The sequence below is a fragment of the Pectinophora gossypiella genome, chromosome 9 (assembly GCF_024362695.1).
Source record: "Pectinophora gossypiella chromosome 9, ilPecGoss1.1, whole genome shotgun sequence".
Classification (NCBI taxonomy): Eukaryota; Metazoa; Arthropoda; class Insecta; order Lepidoptera; family Gelechiidae; genus Pectinophora; species Pectinophora gossypiella.
The window spans coordinates 14,669,235-14,690,384 of NC_065412.1; the positions used below are offsets into that span (position 1 = coordinate 14,669,235).

General features: G+C 38.2%; 4 protein-coding genes across 5 annotated transcripts in view; all 4 read right to left on the bottom strand.

Annotated features, from left to right (window-relative positions):
- LOC126369626 (acetylcholinesterase-like) overlaps positions 1 to 625 on the bottom strand; it is a 167,985-nt gene extending 167,360 nt beyond the window's left edge. For both annotated transcript variants that reach the window (XM_050014133.1, XM_050014134.1), the window contains exon 1: positions 456 to 625. The gene's annotated coding sequence lies outside the window, so the exon portion shown is untranslated. The remainder of the gene's footprint in view (positions 1 to 455) is intronic.
- Positions 1 to 21,150, bottom strand: part of LOC126369663 (abl interactor 2) — a 317,799-nt gene that overhangs the window by 172,851 nt on the left and 123,798 nt on the right. The gene's annotated exons all lie outside the window — the stretch shown is intronic.
- LOC126369686 (trans-1,2-dihydrobenzene-1,2-diol dehydrogenase-like) lies at positions 3,601 to 12,926 on the bottom strand. The gene is made up of 7 exons (XM_050014249.1): positions 12,880 to 12,926; positions 11,978 to 12,182; positions 10,546 to 10,837; positions 8,334 to 8,437; positions 6,190 to 6,332; positions 5,457 to 5,610; positions 3,601 to 4,288 (listed from the first exon to the last, which is right to left on the bottom strand). The coding sequence occupies exons 2-7, from the start codon at positions 12,180 to 12,182 to the stop codon at positions 4,170 to 4,172; spliced, it is 1,017 nt and encodes a 338-aa protein (XP_049870206.1). The 5' UTR covers positions 12,880 to 12,926; the 3' UTR covers positions 3,601 to 4,169.
- Positions 19,054 to 21,012, bottom strand: LOC126369670 (putative methyltransferase C9orf114). Its single transcript, XM_050014229.1, has 3 exons — positions 20,356 to 21,012; positions 19,862 to 20,134; positions 19,054 to 19,464 (listed from the first exon to the last, which is right to left on the bottom strand). Exons 1-3 carry the CDS (start codon positions 20,907 to 20,909, stop codon positions 19,068 to 19,070), a joined length of 1,224 nt encoding a protein of 407 aa, XP_049870186.1. The 5' UTR covers positions 20,910 to 21,012; the 3' UTR covers positions 19,054 to 19,067.

Consider the following 21,150-nt stretch of genomic DNA (forward strand, 5'->3'; position numbering starts at 1 on the left):
CGTATAGTATGCATCTGTAGAGTCTCTATGTAACTACCTACATTTGAATGCACAGCTTGGCTGTATAAAATTCCGCTTGTCCGCTTTCAATTCAAATAAATACAGTTTGGTTTTCATCTATAGTTTCCTGTTCTATACCTATGTTTTATCAAAGAACTCACATAAAAGCTTTAACATCCTCGTCACTATCAAGTTGAAAATCTAAGTTATCTCATATAATTAAGTATTATTAACTACTGGACTATTAAAGCAACCCAACTACAGACTACGAAGAACAAAATGGAACACCAAACTACCCTCAAATTGATATTAATCACTTACGCCAGCAAACACTAGACGAATTTACCGTTGAAGCAACTAACACAAGTTCCACATTATATCAAATTGTTGTTTAGCAATTGCTATGTCATTAAGATATAACTTACATAATGTATATATAGCTATGATATACGTACATGTAACACATACAACAGGTGTCAAGTAGCCCTGATGACCTTGACTGGACAGTCCTTAGTCCGTGGAACGTGGGGTGTATGTGTTCACTGTAGTTTGTAACACTCACACACGCGCGATTTGTATTCTATGTAATTATTGGTGGCAGCGAGCGAGACGTCCGCTCCGAGCCGCGTCCAGGCAAAGACTGAGCGGACTTGACGCCGCGTCGGGGTTACCAGCGGTGGAAATTGATTTCCACCCTCGCGATAACCGCCGATGTCATCCAACTTCTCTACAATTTTGTCGGGCATTGATTTTGTACGCTCTATCTCTTTGTGGTGTCTTTTGATAGCACATAGTAAATAAGTAGCAGTTATAATAGTAATTTAACATACTTACGTAAGACTTTGGAGAAGATGTAGAGCTAAGAATTGTATTGTAGAACGAATTAGAAAGCTCGTAGATACGTCATTGCTTTTTAATCAACCATCAAACAAAACGATGTACATATTCAGTCAATATTGGTACTAACCTACTAACTTTTATACCACTTAAATAAAATAAAATTGAAACTCACTTCTCCAGTGTTACCCCCTTAAAAGTAGCTGGACTATGATGACGGAAGTCATAAATATAGTATACAGGCTACTTTTCTCTCGTATGGATTGTGTGATCAATTATCGACCGACCTCATCAGTCCTGGTGTAAGAGTTGCTATTGAGCCGCCAAAGCCCCTGACATGGCTCATATAATGACTATATACTTACTTAGATTACATCTACCAACCCTTTTGGGGATACAGGCTTGACACTATGTTATGTTATGTGTTGTGTAGGTAAATAGCCGGGAAAGACTTCTTAACGTGCCTTCCGATGGACCTTCTTACTTTTGTACAAGCGGGAGATCAGCCTGCGATGTCTTGACCAAACTAAGGATTACAAAGTGCTTTAGTGACACGTCCTCATCGGAATTGAAACCCGGTACCTGAGGGTCATGAGAACGCTGAACCACTGAGCCATCGATGCCGTACAGTCATGAGTCATGAGCAATATAATGTACCCAGTTTAGGACTCTGTCGCACTAACATATTTGATATTTAGTGAGACTTACAGTTCAATTTGGCAAAAAAGTTAATGTGACATGGTACCAAATTGTATACATACCTATTAATGCTCGTGACCGTACAGTCTAATAAGGAAGAGGTATAGGTAGCTGTCTAACGACGAATACTTAAAGGTCTAGTTAGGGTTGCATGTAGGATCCCGATCTCGCGAGAACACGACCAATTTTTCGGGATCAATCCCGAAGCATAATTATGACGAGATCCTGTACGAGATTGACGGGATTGGGCGGCAGTAGTCTTTTTACGTTGGCAGCTTTGTTCTTTACGTAGCTACTTTCAAAGTCACACGTGACTACTTTCTAATCTCCTTAAGTTATACTTTTTGTTTTATTATGCTGATTTGGAAACAAAACTTAATTATTTAGTTAGTAATATTGAAGAATAAAGGCTTTTGTTTTCTTTCAAAAAATATTTTGTTTTATTAAAACCTCACTATCACAAACAAGCAGTTTTCATCGTTTTTTACGAACTAGACGAGATCCCGAATATTTCGAGATCTCGCGGGATTGATATTTCCAATCCCGCGGGATCTCGAATTTGCGATCTCGAATCGGGAATGCATTCTCTATGCAGGGCAGAATGATGTTGAGATTAAATTCCTTCACTGTGAGGAAATTTCCGAGAGGTGACATCATTTTGGATGATCGCTCCTCTCCGCCGGCGCGGCGTGCCCGGGGCACCCCATACGATCCCTCCTCACCACGATCTTCCACATTATACGACTCTAACACATAAACCTACATCCACTGCGCAGTTGTTTGTAGAAACTTTAAAGGTCCGCCAAGCCAAGCAGGCAACGAAAAGTCAAATTAAATTAGGCAGCGAAGTCATTGCATTATGTTGTTATGAATCCACAATTTCCGTAGAGCAACACCTTCGGAACGATTAAATAATTGCAGATTCGCGGTTGCGGTTCGGCTCGTGAATTTTCGACGAAATTGGGGCGTTCAATAGAAACTTTCGTGATTATATTGTTCCAAATGAATTAATAATAGCGCATTTCAAAAGGGATTGCTTTTAAGGTCGGCAATTTAGCAAGTTTATGATATTTACAAGATATAAACAGCTAAAGTTATTTGGTTTTTGTTTAAGATTCTGTGGGTTGAAGAAACCAGCTTATTGTGGGTGAAAGGTCAGAATATATTAGATTACCGTTTGAGTGTACGTAGAGTGAACACACCACAACGAATATAAGTAGTACCTACTTGCATTTTCTTAAAATTTCATTAAACATTTATTTCTTTTACTTATTAAATATTTATTAACCTCCGCCATGAAAGCTTTGAGGAATAATCTGATGATTTGATGAGGATGTTAAATGTGAAGTGAAAGAAATATCAAAGGTAGAGCTGTTCTCATCAAATTGTAATTTCTTATTAAAATTATACCCGTACTGTTAAATAGCCGTGGTAGCCCAGTTGGTAGAACGCTTGCCTCTCACTTTGAGGCCACAGGTTCGAATCCAGCACAGGCCTAAAGCAATGATTGCCGAATTTGTTTTCGAATTCATGTTTGGATCATAAATTATTATCACGTTTAAATTGGCCCCGATTCTTGCAGAAACATCCTAATTTTAATTTATACATGACATTTTTCATCCGCCGAAAAGGAAAGGGATGGATGATTGACAACTGTTAATATTAACATGAATGAATAACCCGGGCAAATATAATAGCCATCTCGCTCATATGCAACCCGTTTGAAGTGTGCTGTCAACTTAATTCTATCGGGTTATTTTCCAATATAAAATTATGGGAGGGTTTTTTTTTTAATTCTGCCTAAAATTGACATGTTCCATAAATTTTATGCCTGTCGATTACTCGTCCTTTTATTTTTCAGCGGATAAGAAAATGACAGGTTAAAATAAAATTAGATAGTGTGTACAGAAAATAGCACCATTATTATTCGAATACTTTTAAATATATATTTTTGTATATTTTGTCGCTGTTTTTTTCTGCCGCGCGGCGAAAAACTCGTAGTGCGCGCCTGGCCTAAGTACCTAAGGGTAAAATAGGTAGGTACAATTTAACATAAATACTGACTTCTTATTTAACAAATAGGTATATTTTCGATATTAGATTATTAAATAAAAGCTTCAAGCACACAGAGGCAGTACGAACAGAATTTTCGCAATATTTAAGTTAATATGACACCTGTACACACAGAAATACAGCGCGTCGCAGCGCTATTTCATGAAAACATAATATTTAGTACATCATCATCATCATAAATATTTAGTAATATATGTTTATGTTCACAATTAATTTGGTATTATATAATCTATATACACTATCAACGCATATTTATGGAACACAATGTTCTTGCCTCACCCAACAGGGTCCACATAATACCAGCGTCATGGTTCACGCCGCGACTTGTGCTGAGTGAGGCCCTTTTATCTCAGGTCCACCACCACCTTATGATCATTTCGACGAACATTCGTTTTGCTTTTTTTGTAATTGTTTTGTGAAAATTTTAAATGATGTTATTGTCTTGTTTTTGGGTGTGGCTTCGTATACTAAACTATCTATATTCTTTCTATTCTATTCTAAAACTTCTCGCCTGTAACTAAGATACCGTGTGCTTCAAGCGTAAAGATTTATGAGAGAGTTTATGGGTATTCCTTGTCATCAACGTCGTAGTGGACGCCGACTTGCTTCCGGATCGTGTCTTGAAGCTTGGATATGATCAGACTGTCCTGGTGTGACATGCGCGGCGACTCCAATAGTCCTGTTGAAGAGCACAATTTTACTTAATCACTAAATCGTAAACTGACATTCTGACATTCTGAAATTCATCTTTTTTGGGGTTATGTATACGTTTTTACAATAAAATACCAGATAATATTTTAAATTTGTCAGAAAATAAATTTAAAGCTCATGTGAAGCTTACGTTATGTAAAAAAGCTTATTATAAGATTAATGACTACCTAAATGATAAAAATGTCCGGTATTGAATGTGTTCCTCTAGTTATTAAATAACTTGTAATATATACCCTCATTGGTTTTTAAAAGATGTGTTGCTGTTGCAGTTTCTTGTCATTTCTTCTCCTCAGCCATAACACCTTGCGAAATGACGTAAATTCAAAAATGTTAGATTGACCTTCAACAAGTTTATCCATGATAATTAAGTTGAATAAAATTAAATGATTCTGATTTCTGACACTGTAATTCACTGGCTTGCTTCTCCAACGGGGACCGCCGGTTCGATCCCCAGAACCGGATTTTCACCAATGAGTTATTAATTTATCTTAACCTCTGATCTGCCGAAATAGCAGACACAATAGACTTTACATTGTGTCTTGTTTAAATCTGGGTTCCGGCGTTCGAAAAGTAAAGTGCAGTTTTCACTAACAGTTGGCTCGACCGTTAGGTATAGACGACGATTAGGCTCACCACCTATCACAATGGTCTACTTAGTTCATCTTGCGATGGTTGTACCTCTGACTACCCCAATAGGGATATAGTCGTGAGCTTATGTTTATGTTAAGTATTTAAATCGTAAACAGGGCTTCACAGGACTTCAGCCCAAATGCTGTCCTTGAAAGGGAGTAGGTATCTCTCTATATTTAGTGGACTCTGTTTTACGCATTTAGACTCTAAGATGGCCCATTATGCGTTGAATAGACTATGTGTAGTACACAGTCAAATGTACCTCGGTTTTTCTTCCTTCTAACCTTTTAACATCGTGACGACGACGGGTTGTTGCTTTTTCTCCTTTTGTTAAATAATTAATTTAAATATTACAGTCCATTTCTAAATTCAAGCACGTGCTTTCATTTACATATAACCAGCGACGCACAGACTAGACCAAAAGGTCCCTTTTTCCCGTTGGCCCTCTAGTGAGGGACAAACAGTGGGAGCTACCGGAAATAGACGAAAAATCTAACTACATTCACCTTCTTTGATGCACCTGGCGACTTCGATCGCCTCGAAGACGAGACCGGCGCTGTTGTCAAAGTTGTAAGGCAGCTTTGAGTCATGCAGCGGGAACTCCTGAGTCGAACCATCCACGTTGATCAACTGGGTGGGGAAGTGGAATGGTTCTTCCAACTGGGGAAATACAATACAAATTATAGGTATAATTTATTGCAGTAAACCAGGGAGAGTCCTCAGAGCGCTCGCCATTCCAGCCAAGTAGTTACTGCCATTTGTAACAAATCTACAATAAGTCACGTCAAAAAAATAATATTTAAACAAAACAGCTCAGTACAATTAGTGATATTATTTCAATAAAGATAACGTTTTACAATACTTCCGATCCGAAGACCTTGACCGTAGGACTACACTACACACTGTAAGTACACACACACTCACACACACACACATTTATACACACCCTCTCACACACACACATATGCGCTCACCCACATAGTTTGCTTACTTTTTCTTTTTTATTTTCTTTTATAAAATGTTCTTTATCGTATAAAGAAATAGCTCGCTGTATAAACAATCGATTCCGTAATGACCTAAGGTTGGGGCCTGGTGATCTGGAATCGTATGGTGTCAGACGTCACACACACAGATGCGCGTGTACGATAACGCTAATGTGTAGTGTCGGTGTAAAATGAGGTTGTATGAAGTGACCGGGGTGTGCTTTAGAAAAAGAGACACAGTTTAAAACCCACGTACCGTAAGGCGTCCCTTAGTTCCGTAGACAGTAGCCTTATTCCACAGCTGGACCCTGGCATGAGCGTTAAGTACCGCCCTCCTGCCGCCAGAATATTCCAGAACCACCGTGTCTACCAGATCCACGCCATCCTGGTTAAGCTCGCCTGGAATAGAATAAAATAGAGAAGATTAGAATAGATTTTTTATAATAATATTAGAATAATAATAATAATAAGTTTATTCAGATAAAATACCGTTATATAAGTAGTATTATTCCTTATTCTATGTCTAAAGACTGACACACCAATAGCAGGTCATATTAGCGTTCCAGGGGGGTGAGGTAAACCTAGCACAGCCGCTGGTGGGGAGCGAATAATACAACATATGCGGTCGTTTCAAAGTCGCAAATAAACAGTGCGACTCAGCATTCGTTACGATGTCACTTACACCCCGTCCAAGTGCATACAGGTAGCCATACTTACAAGTATGGGTGTTAGTGTTTCGTAACGAATACTGAGGTGGATGATACCATGATTCTGAGTTGATATCAAATGAAATTTCCAGTCGGAAAATTCATAATATTTTTAGAGCTTTAACAACGTTAGAAATAAGCAGCTACATTGTATGAGAATGACAAATTTTCCTTCAAATCTGTCTGTCTTGCAATATTTGAGGTCTAATTACTTAGTTTTTTGCCCATATTAAGGGTACTTTTTTTGGATGTTTCTAAAAGCCTATTAAATGGAGCAGTTTTTAGAAATGCTTTCAGGGTCCATGGCAATCTCATGTGTTTATTATTATTCGGCGAAGTTTTAACAACTGTAACAATTTTGGTCGAATTCTCATTTTGACTTCCGATAACTTTTTTTTATCTTTGATTTGACTTTGATTTATCTTTGATTGAGCGGTACACAGCCTTAGGCATAGTTGTGAAGTAAAATTAAATAATTATTAAGAAAGGGATAGCGACAAAATGATGATTTCTGAAGTAAGGTAGAAAATCTAGAAAAAGGTACAAAATGGGTCATATCTCCTAAACCGTAAATAATTTCTGAGCATACATAGGGGTGTTTCTTGTAGGTAATGAGCCCCTCTATCTAATTTTTCATTTTGAACGTGAACTTCTGGGCCACCCTGTATAAGTCTTAATTTTAGTAATTGTCTTAGTTGTTAATGTATATGATACTACATCATATATATATATATATATATATACTTAATAAATAAATAAATAAACCCTCAAAATTTTTGCTACGATGTCACTAACACCCTGTATAATACAAACATACATATATGAACACACATGTACAGTCATGAGCAATAACATGTACCCACTTTAGAACCCTGTCGCACTGTCATATTTGTCATTTAATGAGACTTACGGTTTAATTTGTCAAAATGTTAATGTGACAAGGTTTCAAAGTGTATTATTAGTACACACACATGTATACGTGTGTGTAGTCACCTGTATCCCCGAAGGAGTAGACAGATAATATGTATCCACACTAATATTATAAATGGAAAAGTGCATATTGTGTGTCTGTTTGTCCGTCTTTCACAGAAAAACGGAGCGAATTGACATGATTTTTTCAGTGGAGATATTTCAACGGATGGAGAGTGACATAGGCTGCTTACTATCTCTGTCTAATCCCCCACTTCCCTAAAATGGGGGGTGGAATTTTGAATGAAGCATTCCACAATTTTCAAGGTAGAAAGCTAAAAATTGGTTAGTATGCGGACATTTTGTGACTAACAAAAAATAGAATAACAAACTTAAAAAAAAAAACAACTAATCCACTCGTAGAGGGGGTGAGGTTTTATACGAAACTTTTTGAAGATTTCAAGGGAGGAAGCTAAAAATTGGTAAGTATTAAGGAAGGAGCACCGTCTTACTCCGAATCAACGAAACGAATTGAATTAACGCGAGCAAAGCCGCGGGCAAAAGCTAGTAATATATACGTACAATCACTCCTCGAAAGCTATGTTTAAGCCCTATGTAATAGGAGCGAGCCTATTGGCATTAACCGTACACAATTACTAGAAATCAAGTAATATCAATTATCTATTCAATTATTTATCTTTGATACACGTTACATGGATTCCAACTCATAAAGTCTATTTCGAATTCAGTGACCAATAAAAGGTATACTTAAATAAATACTCGCCTACTGCCGTGACCTTCACAGGTTCCTCCTTCAAGATGAACTGCGCGAACTGCAGCAGGTACACGCCGAGGTCCATAATGGCGCTGCCACCCATCTCTTTCTTCCTGTTAACATATGTACATCTAGTTCTACGACATGTCATCACCAAGCGTTATCCCGTTTTGACAGGTCCGGTTTTTTTACAAAAACCAATGTGACCAAAATGGACTTGATTAGGAATGAATATAATATAAGAGGAAGCTCGGTGGCGCAGCGGTAAACGCGCTCGGACTGCGATTGTTGAAGTTAAGCAACTTTCGCAAAGGCCGGTCATAGGATGGGTGACCCCAAAAAAAAAAGTTTTCATCTCGAGCTCCTCCGTGCTTCGGAAGGCACGTTAAGCCGTTGGTCCCGGCTGCATTAGCAGTCGTTAATAACCATCAATCCGTACTGGGCCCGCGTGATGGTTTAAGGTCCGATCTCCCTATCCATCCATAGGTAAGGCCCGTGCCCCAGCAGTGGGGACGTTAATGGGCTGATGATGATGATGATGATATAAGAGGAAGCCTGAAAGTAGCGGTGGTTAGTGAAAAATTGAGGAGCAACAGGTTAGCATGATAAGGGCATGTAATGAGGAGGGATGAAAGGCATATAACGAGGAAAATTATGAGTATGAATTTGGATGGATACAGGGGTAGGGGAGGACCCAAAAAGTGTGGATGGGTTGTGTAAAGAAGGATATTTGTGTGAAAGGTATGAGTACTGAGATAATGACTAACAGATATGGAGGAGGAATACATATTGTGCCGACGCCAAATAAACTATTCCTATTATATTCTATTCTATAGTATAAATAGAGTGGGATAAGGGCAGGAGAATTATGGTTTTTTACAAAAGCCACTGCCTGTGTGACCTTCCAACCTAAAAGGTAAAGGTCATCCAAAACGCATTTCTCTGGTAAGTGGGTTTCTTTACGATGTTTTCCTTGAGCATCTAGTTCTAGTTTAGCATATATTTTGTTTTAATTAAAACACATATTAACGGGTTCTTACCGCGTGATCTTGGCACTTGCAACAGTGTCGAAATATCGGGAGTCTCATATCCCTACTTTAAACGCGGTAAGAACCCGTTATTATTTGTATTAATTACCCTATATTGTCCCTCTGCTGGGTAAAGGCCTCCCCTTCGTACTTCCACCCTTCACGGTTTTCGGCGAGCTGCCACCAAACTGTATTGTCCCCTGCTTTAAACAGGCCTCTCCTTCGTCCTTCCACCTTTCACGGCAAACTGCCACCAAACTCTCCAGTAGGCATCAAGATCCTTACGCCATCTTTTCAACATACGTACTTATATACGTACAAAGAGAAAGTCTCCGGTTTTTTCCAGTAATCTACATTATATAGTATAACTTATCTAATCTACTAATTGCATGAACGAACATGTCTGTAGTATTGACACGTTATTAACTCTTGAAACAATTGATTTCAGACGTTGATAAGGTTAATTAGAGAAAATATTATATAAATAAGTTATACTTACCTATCTATAAGTAATTATCTATAAGTAATTATCTTCTGTTTCCTGTCGTATTATTTAAACTTTGTTGTTTTTTTTATTATTTTTACAATTTGAGCTATTTGATAATTTTGGGAAGTTGTAGTTTTTAAGTTTTAAGCCCTGTCATTTGATCCTGGTATTAAGGGCCCAGTCTCCGGTTGCAGAGTTAAGAATTTGAATTAAAACACATAATAACGGGTTCTTACCGCGTTTAAATGGGGATATGAGACTCCCTATCTCATATCCCCATTTAAACGCGGTAAGAACCCGTTATTATGTGTTTTAATTATGATAATAACCGCGTAAACTTAAAACAATGTAAGAATTTGAATATTTTCACCTCGACGTCATTATACCTGCAGTTGCTCTACTTTACTACTCCAAACATTCAGCAATGAAAGAAGCAAAAGTAAACTTAATGTTCGCGAAATAGGGTCCGGAATTGAATTGAAGGTACAATTGCTTAAAAAAGGAAAATAATCATCTCCAAAAACTCGCCATGACCCAATTTTACGGAGACTGCAGCCTTAAGTGAGTTGAAAGAAGATAGGTTAACGGCCTTATCTGAGCCCTACAAGAAATTCAAACCCGTGACCTTTCGATATAAATCACGCGTTTCTAAACTGGGCTACCACTCCTTTTTTACCAGAAATGCTGAAGAATAAATGTGACTCACCATAGCCTTTCGACGCCTTCGATGGGCACTCCAAAGTTAACCTCTACATGCTGCACCTCTCCAAGTTTCCCCGAGCTGATCTGTTGCTCCAAAGCGATATAAGCGGGAGAGAACCGCGACCATACTGCCTCCATGAGGAAGAGTTTGTTCTTCTTCGCCAAGGAGATGAGGCTCTTCGTCTGTTTATAGTTCAGGCATAGAGGCTTCTCGCATAATACGTGCTTACCATTCTCCAGGAAAAGCTTTGCCAAAGGATAGTGGTCCGGGTTTAATGCCCCGATGTACACCACATCTGTAGAACATGTCCATTATTTTTATTTTTTTTATTTATGGGTTTTGAGGTAAATTACCAACCTCATCAACCCTGGTGTCAGGGTTATTACTGAGCCGCCAAAGGCCCCTGACATGGCTCATGTAACGATTACTCAATTACATCAGTAAGTAGTAACCGGGACCAGCCTGTAATATCATAACCAAACTAGGGATCACAGAGTGATTTTTATGATATGTCCCCACCGGGATTCGGACCTGGGACTTCCGGATCGTGAGCCCATCGCTCAACCACTGAACTACACAGGCCGTTCTTTATTTGCACATTATGATGAAATTACAATATTTAAAAGATGTGTTGCTGTTGCAGTTTCTTGTCATTTCTTCTCCTCAGCCATAACATCTTGGGAAATGACGTAAATTCAAAAATGGTACATTGACCTTCAACAAGTTTATCCATGATAATTACGTTGAATAAATGATTCATTTTAGTGAAAAACTGAGAACTAGGTTTTAGGTTTATTTTTGTTAAAATCAAAGTACTACGGACATTGGTGCCAATACGGGAGGACTAAGAGTAGCTCTGTTTCTTAGACTGATTGTACAGTCATGAGCAATATAATGTATCCACTTTAGGACTCTGTCGCACTAAGATATTTGACATTTAGTGAGACTTACAGTTCAATTTGTCAAAAAAGTTAATGTGACATGGTACCAAAGTGTATACATATTAATGCTCGTGACCGTAAGTGAAGGACGGCGCTAATTTAAGAACTGTAAAACTAAAATTAGATTTCAGATGTGAACGTCAGGACCGCCTATGTAGTGTCGCATATCGTAATGAAATAAGAAATATTTTACGGATTTTAGTTGTAGCCGTTTTAAGGAGAAGTAGATACACCGACGGTACTGAAGTCAGGATGGCCAGTGCAAGAGACTTGCCATATAGCGCTCCAAGCTTTGAAGGACTTACATAATTTTCTTTGTTTACTTAAATGTAACTATTTAAGTTTATAATCCGTACAAACTTTCTGCATATTTTATTTCGTTAAGATAAGCAATACTACACAGGTAATCCTGACATTCACTTTCAGTTTGTGTTCGCCCGAATAGGTAGCATTTCTGTAGTTCTTATTCAAAAACAGAAAAGAATATGCTTTACCAACATCCTTGCTCTCGGCCAGAGCTTGGTATGAAGGGAAGACTTTAGGGATGCCGTGGAGCTTGGCGAAGTCTGAGGCCCTGGTCTGATCGCGGGCTGCTATGGCGGCGATCACCTGATCTCCGGTCTGAGGGTACGAGTTGAATGCGTTCACGAAGTCGTTGCAGATCTTCGCCGCTGTCACGATTCCCCAACGTAACGGCATCTGGAGATGTTTGTCAATCAATAATACTTTATTGCACAACGACATATACACATGACATACACATACGTATAAATATAAGCACAATAGGCGGCCTAAACAGCAATTTCTGCCAGGCAACCTTAGGGTGAAAGAAGTTTATGCATTGGAGCACGGGATGGTGCAATTAACATATATTATAATGATACCAACATAACTAAAAATACCGTAAATAAATAAATACGTATATACATACACACATACATACAAATAGCCTATACAATATAATACAACAACTTATCAACTTTAATACTCTTATAATAACGGACCTTAACAACACATCTTCTTCTATCGTACGGGTTGTGAGGTGGATTACCAACCTCATCAACCCTGGCAGGGTTATTACTAAGCCGCCAAGGCCATGCCATGACTGAAGCCGGGTCTAAAAGGCTAGGGTTTTTATATTATCATACAGGTACTTGAAATACTCCTGCCAGACGTACCTACTTCTAGACCAGACGGAGAAATTGTCAGTAATGCAACAAACTTGTAGACGTGTAAATAAAAGTCTTGAAACACACATACGAGTAAGTCTAATTAGACTAAAAACTATTTAAGTTTCACAACAGAAATAATATTAAAATAAATTTTAATGCAATAGACTTTTCAACGAAATTACACAATAATTAACAATTAGTTTTTATTTAATAAAAATACTTACTTTAGCTTAGCGAGTGATTCTCGGCTCGTCAGGCTACTATCTGGGAACTATGTGATAAAAGTTTGTAAATATAGGCAATGATTATGATAACACTTTATGTCAATTACCATTGATATCTACATTCACGATTGCTCGATAAACGCCATACCTATACTGCTGTGCGGCTGAGGTCAAGAGCTATGGCTGATAATAAGCTTATATAGGTATTAACTACATGTTAAATAATTATGTAAACATATAGGTAGAGATAGAAGTATAAACTAAACTAATTAGTTATGTTATAATAATAATGATGCCGTTTCCATAACTTGACACCCGTATTCCCCTCAGTTGAGGTGACCGTCAGAATCGCCGGTCACTCGTATTTTGTCAAAAAATTCAAAAATATTTATTTTTCAAAATTGGTTTAAAAAGTTAGCGCTTTTTGAACGTCAAACAAAATTAAATTACATATTATGTAACTAGCTGTAAAACTACTAGCTGTCAAGCATCATCACTAATTTAAGAACCACGCTCTTGTCGGTGTAGCATCCTCCATGCTACTTATTAGGGAAAAATAGAGCAGTGGTTTCCCACTTGCCTTCTACGCCGCAGTACTCTGTCGGACGCGGGTGGGATGGCATACAGTCTATTTCAAAGCCGCCTCTGAACGGGTCCCTATCCGAACTCAGCCACCATCTTACTCCAGCCTACTGAAGTAAGAGGCGCCCACCCCCGCGGCAAGGACGCGCCGAACAGGAATTGCCACAATGGGGGGCAGAGAAGATGACTCTGTCTCCCATAGGGCCGGGTTAATGGTCTTGTATGACACCAAAACCAAGGGCGAAATTTTATCAATGGTGCTCAATAAATACTGCTCACCTAGTGCTGCCTAGTGCTTATCATTAGAGAATTGCTTCCAACGTATTTTAGCAATAAAATAACATTTAAAGGTGAGGTTTTTTATATATCCAGGCGGAGGATTCTGAGCTTCTTTATATAAGTGGTGCATGCTCGCCTCGAAAGGCTCGAAATGTTCGTGTACGCGGTGGCGTCCGGAAGTCGGGTCGCACCTTTCCCTCAAAAATGTGCGAAGGGAGCGATGGCTGGCTTTCGCGTCAACTCGTGATCGGGTGCTGCGTATGTGGACAGGCCTGCTTCTGTCAGGGAGCTCATAAAACACTGTTTCTGTGATAAAGGCACATAAACTCTTTATTTTTCACTTTCCTTCCACCGACTGTAATTGGAATATCATTGTATTTAAGTCTATAAATTATGTAGGTAATACAAACTGGATTTAAAAAAAAAAAGAATAGAAAGGAAAACATAAAACAGTAGGACTAGGGCCCTGTGCTGGGAGGTTTTCCGGCCACGTCTTTCCCTCAGCGTTACAGATTCCGATGTGGTAGTAGTATTACAGCTAGTTACATAACATAATTTAATTTTTGACGTTCAAAAAGCGCTAACTTTGTAAGCCAATTTTGAAAAATAAATATTTTTGAATTTTTTTTTTAAATTTTGACCGACGATTCGGACGTCAATAATTGGCGCACTAGGCGGCACTAATTAGGTAGCAATCATTGGGCACCATTTCAACTTAAAATAAGTCGGGTAAATACGAGTGACCGGCGATTCTGATGGACACCGGTTGAGGCGACCTTAATGAAGACCTCAAACTCAGCGGTATTCTTACCCCTTAGCAGTAACGGAGTGAACAGAGCCACAAATAATCAGAAGAAAACTTGCAGCTATTTCTGACACGAAATCCTAAGAACAATAAAGAAAGGTCAGGTGAAGAGTACTCTAAACCGACGAGCACGCATGATTACTTTGATCTTCGATCGTGTGGGTTGTGAGGTAGATTACCAACCTCATCAACCCTGGTGTCAGGGTCCTTGTTGAGCCGCCAAAGGGCTGACTTGACTAATCTAACGACTACGTTACTTACATCAGTAAATAGTAACCGGGTCCAACGGCTTAACAAGATCACGTTCAATGTTATTTTTCGATAAACACATTCCAATGAATGTAAATTGAAAAAATGTGCCCCACAGCCCAACATACACAGTGAACATATACAGTGGTTCATACACAGTGAACGTGTTAACGTGCCTTCCAAAATCATTTTACTGATCATCTTACATAGGCCGTTTATATTATGTTAAGTATTCCAGAAACAATAAAGACTTCGTTTAACTTAAAAATGAAAATGTTAACATCATAGAAATACTTTTACCGAAGTGAAATTCAAACTTCTGTGGAAAGCGCATATTTCTTTTAATGCAAAATTCTGTAGTAGATAAGTAGGTAGAAGCTTTTGAAAATTTAAATATTTACTCGGGATAGACTGTTGAGTGAGTCTGAAACTTTTCAGATGCGAAGTGACAGGTGTTTGAAATATAATACGGCTTTTCTCGTCTCAGAGAAAAATGGGAGAAGTGTGTTGAATTCAGTTGATCAATATTACAACTGAAATATTAATGGCCATCAACAACTTAACCGTGGAAGTTGTAGCTTGCTTAATGACTTCTTTTTACGTTTAACACACCTACTATTTCAATATAGTTACTATAACATAACTGAGGCAGCCGGTTGACTGAGGGGAGACCTGTGCCCAGCAGTGGGACGTATATGGGCTGTTTATGTTTATGTTCAAATTCAAATACAAAAATATCTTTATTCAGTAGGTAACATAGTTACACTTTGAATCGTCAATTTTTACATAACGAACGTCTCATCCGCTTAAAACTACTGCAGCTTCTCACAACCTGTATAGCCGGGGAAAAGAAGCTGCAAGAAAAAACTCGGCACAGGGCCCTAGACGTTCTTTAAAAAAATAAAAATGTAAACATAACATATTGGTATACAATTGAGTAATTTAGCTGCCTAATATCAGTTCTCAGACAGTTAATCCCATGCGTTTATATCTTCTAAATAATCACTAACTTTATAATAACCTTTTTTGTAAAGTTATGTACTATGCCATGGTAAGCAAACTCTTAGAACACATTGGCATACGACCGCGGCTACTTTCTAAACATCACTATTCTGAAGAATTTCAGAGAAATATACCTACTTAAATACTTACCTATTTTATTGTTTCATACTTTTTAGAGTGTGATTTTTCCGTAGTCAGGTTTTAGTTTTTTATAAAAATCGACAAAGGCATTGTGACTTTTCTAACAAGATGGATCGTTAAAAGCTATGAGATTACCATCACCATCATATAACCATCTTACTTATTAATTTGTAAGGATCAGAAAAAGGTGCGAGTTATCATCTGATGTCGTGTGGCTCTATCATAGAACTAAATAATAAATACTACGAAGACATAGAATACTAACTCTCCGCCCTTAGTCCTAATTCCTATGCGGCTTGCGGCCAAATAGACTAAAGTTAGGCCCAAAGGGGGTGAGGTAAATCTAGCTCAGTCGCTAGTGGGGAGCGGAGAATTGCCGTTCTATACGTAGCATTATTCCTTATGCTTCTACTATAGTATCTTACCTACCTCTACTTACTTGTCTGATTGTACTGAGGTCGTCTGAGGTAGCACACAAGCGGTCGATACGGTGACCGCAAACACTGTACCTTCACCTCGACTGAATCTTACATAATAGTCTTATAAAATCCAAGTTAACAAACTAGACATGTACCTACTACTTACCAAAGAGCAACACGGACCTCCGAAGTGTATAATATCTATATAATGTATATTATAGCCCAGGCACTTAAGTATATGTTTTTTCTTGATGTAGGTAAGTAGATAAAATTAAGTACGTTACTATAGTAATTACCATGGAAAGTTAATCAGTTTTACTGTTATGATTTTCCGTGCATTCTTAGGCAATTAGATATAGGTAGGTTTTTAAATAGGTACTTATATAAATAATTTTAATAGTCCATTCTGGGCGCCATCCCAATCGCGTCAGACAGAGTACTGCGGGGCGGAAGACAAGAAGGAAACCACTGCCCTATTTTTTCCTAAAAAAGTAGCACAGAGAATGCTACACCAACAAGAGCGTGGCTCTTAAATTAGTGATGATGATGATAAATCATTATTATAATCTTAACGGAAAATCATAATTATTACGAAATAAATTAATATATTATCTTAGTCATTACATTCTTATATCTAAGTACATAAAATCACGCACGTACTGACAAAAGACACCTTGCAGCCACTTTTAGGTAATAGTAATAGAAAGTCCTAGCAAAGTACTGGATGTTTTTAATTATTTTCAATTATATACTTTTGTGATGAAAAGATCCACTTTATATTAAGTAACTCAGAATAATAAGCTGAAACATCCCCATGCATGTCACTTACACGTTACACCCCGTCCAAGTACATACAGGTAGCCATACAAGTACGTATGGGTGTTAGTGACACAGTAACGAATACAGAGGGGGATGATTCAGACTATGATTCTGAGTTGATAACAATGGAGTTTCCTCTCGGAGAATTCATGAAATTAAAAAAAGAATTCCATATTTATGTGACGGAAAATTCCCCTTGATATCAACTCAGGATCATGGTCTGAAATCACCATCAAAGTTTTCGTTACGATGTCACTAACACCCTGTATAGGTATTTGATTTGATGGATCCGAATTCCGATAGATACCTATACTTAATGAAGCGAGTGGTGATATGTTTATTATTCTTCTGCGAAGTTTTAACAACTGTTACAATTTTGGTCAAATTCTCACTTTAATTTCCAGTAACTTTTTTTTATAATTGATTTGTTTTCAATGTTTCAATTAGTGGTCCACTTCCTAATGGTGGCCATATACCATCCTTCCTATCGTCCAATCGGCATGACGCGATCTATTGGATCAAATCGAATTGACCGTATGTGGGCGTGGATTGTGCCGTCAAATAGATTGGACATGCCAATCCACGTCCACATACGGTCAATTCGATTTGATCCAATCGATCGCGTCATGCCGATTGGACGATAGGAAGGATGGTGTATGACCACCATTAGGCATACCTAAGCATGAAGTAAATTCATTAATAAGAAAGAGAGAGCGACAATATAATTAATTAAGGTAGAAAATCTTGAAAACGTTACAAAATGGATCATATGTCCTAAACCGTACCGTGAACATACATTGGGATGTTTCTGGTAGTCAATGAGTCCCTCTACCTATCTAATCTTTTATTTTGAAAGTGAACCTTTGGTCAACCTGTGTCAGTTTCATCCCATTGTCTGTCTGTATGTCCGCGCCATCATTGTAGCTCCAGAACGGATGGTCCGATTTCGTTCATCATCATCATCATCAGCCCATTAACGTCTCCACTGCTGGGGCACGGGCCTTCCCTATGGATGGATAAGGAGATCGGGCCTTAAACCATCACGCGGGCCCAGTGCGGATTGATGGTTATTAATAACTGCTAATGCAGCCGGGACCAACGGCTTAACGTGCCTTCCGAAGCACGGAGGAGCTCGAGATGAAAACTTTTTTTTGTGGTCACCCATCCTATGACCGGCCTTTGCGAAAGTTGCTTAACTTCAACAATCGCAGACCGAGCGCGTTTACCGCTGCGCCACCGAGCTCCTCAACCATTATCCTTCGATTTGATTACGTTATGTTATGTTATGGAAAGAATAGATAAGCATCCCAATTGCGTCGATATACTGAAAGTTCAGCATAAAGGGTTTATTAAAATAATTCTTTAGAAGTTGTGTACCTAGATGATTTATTTAGGTGTAGTGTAGAGACGGATAATAAATCAGATTATTATCTTTTGTTCTGGGACACGGTAGGTGACCGGTCGCCGTGTTTTGGAAATGATTTCCTTCCGGGCGGTGTGACTGAAAGCACCTGAACGTTTGATAAGGTTGTAACAGCCTCTGCGTTCAGTGGTTAGTTGGTCTCACAATCCGGAAGTACTGGGTTCAACTCCCATGTCAAACAAAATAACGCTTTGTGTAACTATCGTAACATAACAAATATTTTATTGCACAAACAGGAAAATACAAAACAAAAGAGAAATAGAATGAGTACAATAGGCGGCCTGCCTTTACTTTCCGAAAATAAGATGACTCGTGCTTCGGAAAGCACGTTATGCCATTAATCCCTATTTCACGAGTCATATTAAGAGTTTTGACGATATCGGTCACCGACCTTACTACCTATCAAATTACTTTTCTGACACCAAAAACATAAAAGAAAAACACTTCTGAGTAGGTATATATTTATATTTTAGTCAAATCTGCTTAAATCTAATTTGTTTTCTCCTCCAGAATTATCCGAAATATCAGCTTTGGACGCCGGGAATGTAGAGCTGGTAGCAATTCCGGTATCTTTAAACACCATTGGTTCATTTATTGCCTTTAATTTGGTTCTGAGCCCCGACAATGTTACAAGTACAGCTTCTTCCGTGCGGATGGTTCTAGAACCTTGATTCGGTAACACATTTAGATAATGATTGAAGAGTAAACTGGCTTCTCCAACATTCAAGTGCTCATCACTTTCCAAAGCCGCTTCAATGCCGTGTAAACCTCCAAACACTATTAGAGCATGGTTGTATTTCAATTCTTTTTCGGGCAAGTCATCAATAGGTGTTCCTTTGTCAGAAGTGCCCACTGTAAGGTCATATCTGAAATAATAAAATAGTTGCTTATTCGCTAAACCTATTAACAAGAATTATTGCAATTAATTAATAATTTAATTTCTTATTAATTTTATTACAATTTCAGTATTATTACAAAAACTTAACAATTGAATATTCATTACAAATAATTAAAACTACATACTAAAATTAAAAACAAAAGAAACAAAAGTAAATTTCTTATTTAGAATATTTTACTGTACTTGTTAAAAAAAGGAAAGAAAAAGTATGTATGGATTGCGTAAAGGAGGATATGTGTGTCAAAGTTGTTAGTACTGAGATGACAAGTGACAGAGATGAATGTTGTGCTGACTCCACCTAGTGTAGGATAAGGGCAGGAGGTTGGTGATTCTAAACCGAATATACCAAATTTTAAAATACTGACCCATCTTTGTAAGGGCATTGTGTGAAAATTTGGCTTAGGTTATTAGCTATTCTGACCGTATACCCCCAGTACACGCCAGTCTCGGCCCTCGGAGTCGTTAAACTCACAATCTTTCCTTTCAACTTTTTATGCCCTTCAGAAGTAGGCAACATTTTCACCGTAACTCTGATTCCAGGGTTCAGTAACTTATCCGTAGACACGTCTTGGAGAAGTCCAACGTTCACCTGTGAACCTCGACCCGGTTTGACTTTCTTGTTCATTGTTATTCCTTCTCTGAAACAGAAATAAAATAAGAAAATATTGTCAGTACATATCTCATAAGCTGTAAATAGAATAAATAAATGTGCAATAGAAACATAGATTCTGTACACTGCTTGTTATATTCTATTTTTAGCCTACACCATCCCATTATAGGGCAAAGGCGTCAAGAGGTATGGATGAAAGGAAGAGAGGCCTTTGCTTCTGTTCAAATAAAAATCTAGTTAGGTATCTACCTGAATTGAAAAGTATTGGATTGTCGTAAATGATGAGGGGCATCTAATGGATTCAAAAGTCCAGCAAACTCCAAATCTTTGTGTAAGGGAAAGAAATGTTTCCTCAAATACTGCGGGCATTCCAAATATTGTAATATGCGGGCCAGCTGCACACAACTTTTACGAGCTACTTTAAGGCCTCCTACATCTTCTAACTTGCTCTTTTTCGTGTCAAATTTGTCTCCGATATCGTCGTAAACGATAACCTCATCCACACAGAATACACAAGCTGCTCTTGCGATCTGTCCAGCCAAATACGTTCGAAGTTCAGCTGACTGTGCGTTTTCTAATATAGACCCTGGCACTGCTATACTGACAGTAGATATCTCTGCGCACTTCTTCTCATGTTCAACCTCCTCTTGCACTTTTTGCTCCATTTCCTTTTCAATTGCCATCCTCTTTTCGCGCTTGATAATCTTTTCTTCATTGCGCTGGCGTTTCAAAGCTTTTCTCTCCTGATTTATCTCACGCCAACTTTTTCCTGGCGGCTTCGCTGGAAGCGCCGGTTGAGACATAATGTATAATATTTAAAAGATTTTCCACCTTAGAAACAAATTAATAATAATTTAACCAATAAAATTAATAAAGCTGAACAACAACAATCCCACGTGTTTACAATTTGACAGCTTTGACAGCAACATATTTTCTATATGAGGCAAAGACATTATCATACAGCCTACTAAACAACCAAAAGGAAAGATTTTGGACCAAATGTTGTGAACGAATGCAAACATTCATAAAGATTAATAATCAAAT

What these genes read in the sequence shown, in the direction of transcription:
- LOC126369670 (XM_050014229.1), bottom strand. Translation starts at nt 20,909, where the DNA reads ATGTCTCAACCGGCGCTTCCAGCGAAGCCGCCAGGAAAAAGTTGGCGT. An exon ending in TCCAATACTTTTCAATTCAG is followed by an intron (nt 20,135 to 20,355) that starts GTAGATACCTAA and finishes TTTCTGTTTCAG; the next exon opens with AGAAGGAATAACAATGAACA. An exon ending in CAATGCCCTTACAAAGATGG is followed by an intron (nt 19,465 to 19,861) that starts GTCAGTATTTTA and finishes TTATTATTTCAG; the next exon opens with ATATGACCTTACAGTGGGCA.
- LOC126369686 (XM_050014249.1), bottom strand. Translation starts at nt 12,182, where the DNA reads ATGCCGTTACGTTGGGGAATCGTGACAGCGGCGAAGATCTGCAACGAC. An exon ending in TGTGAAGGTCACGGCAGTAG is followed by an intron (nt 6,333 to 8,333) that starts GCGAGTATTTAT and finishes ATTCTATTCCAG; the next exon opens with GCGAGCTTAACCAGGATGGC. An exon ending in CGCCAGGTGCATCAAAGAAG is followed by an intron (nt 4,289 to 5,456) that starts GTGAATGTAGTT and finishes GCTCTTCAACAG; the next exon opens with GACTATTGGAGTCGCCGCGC.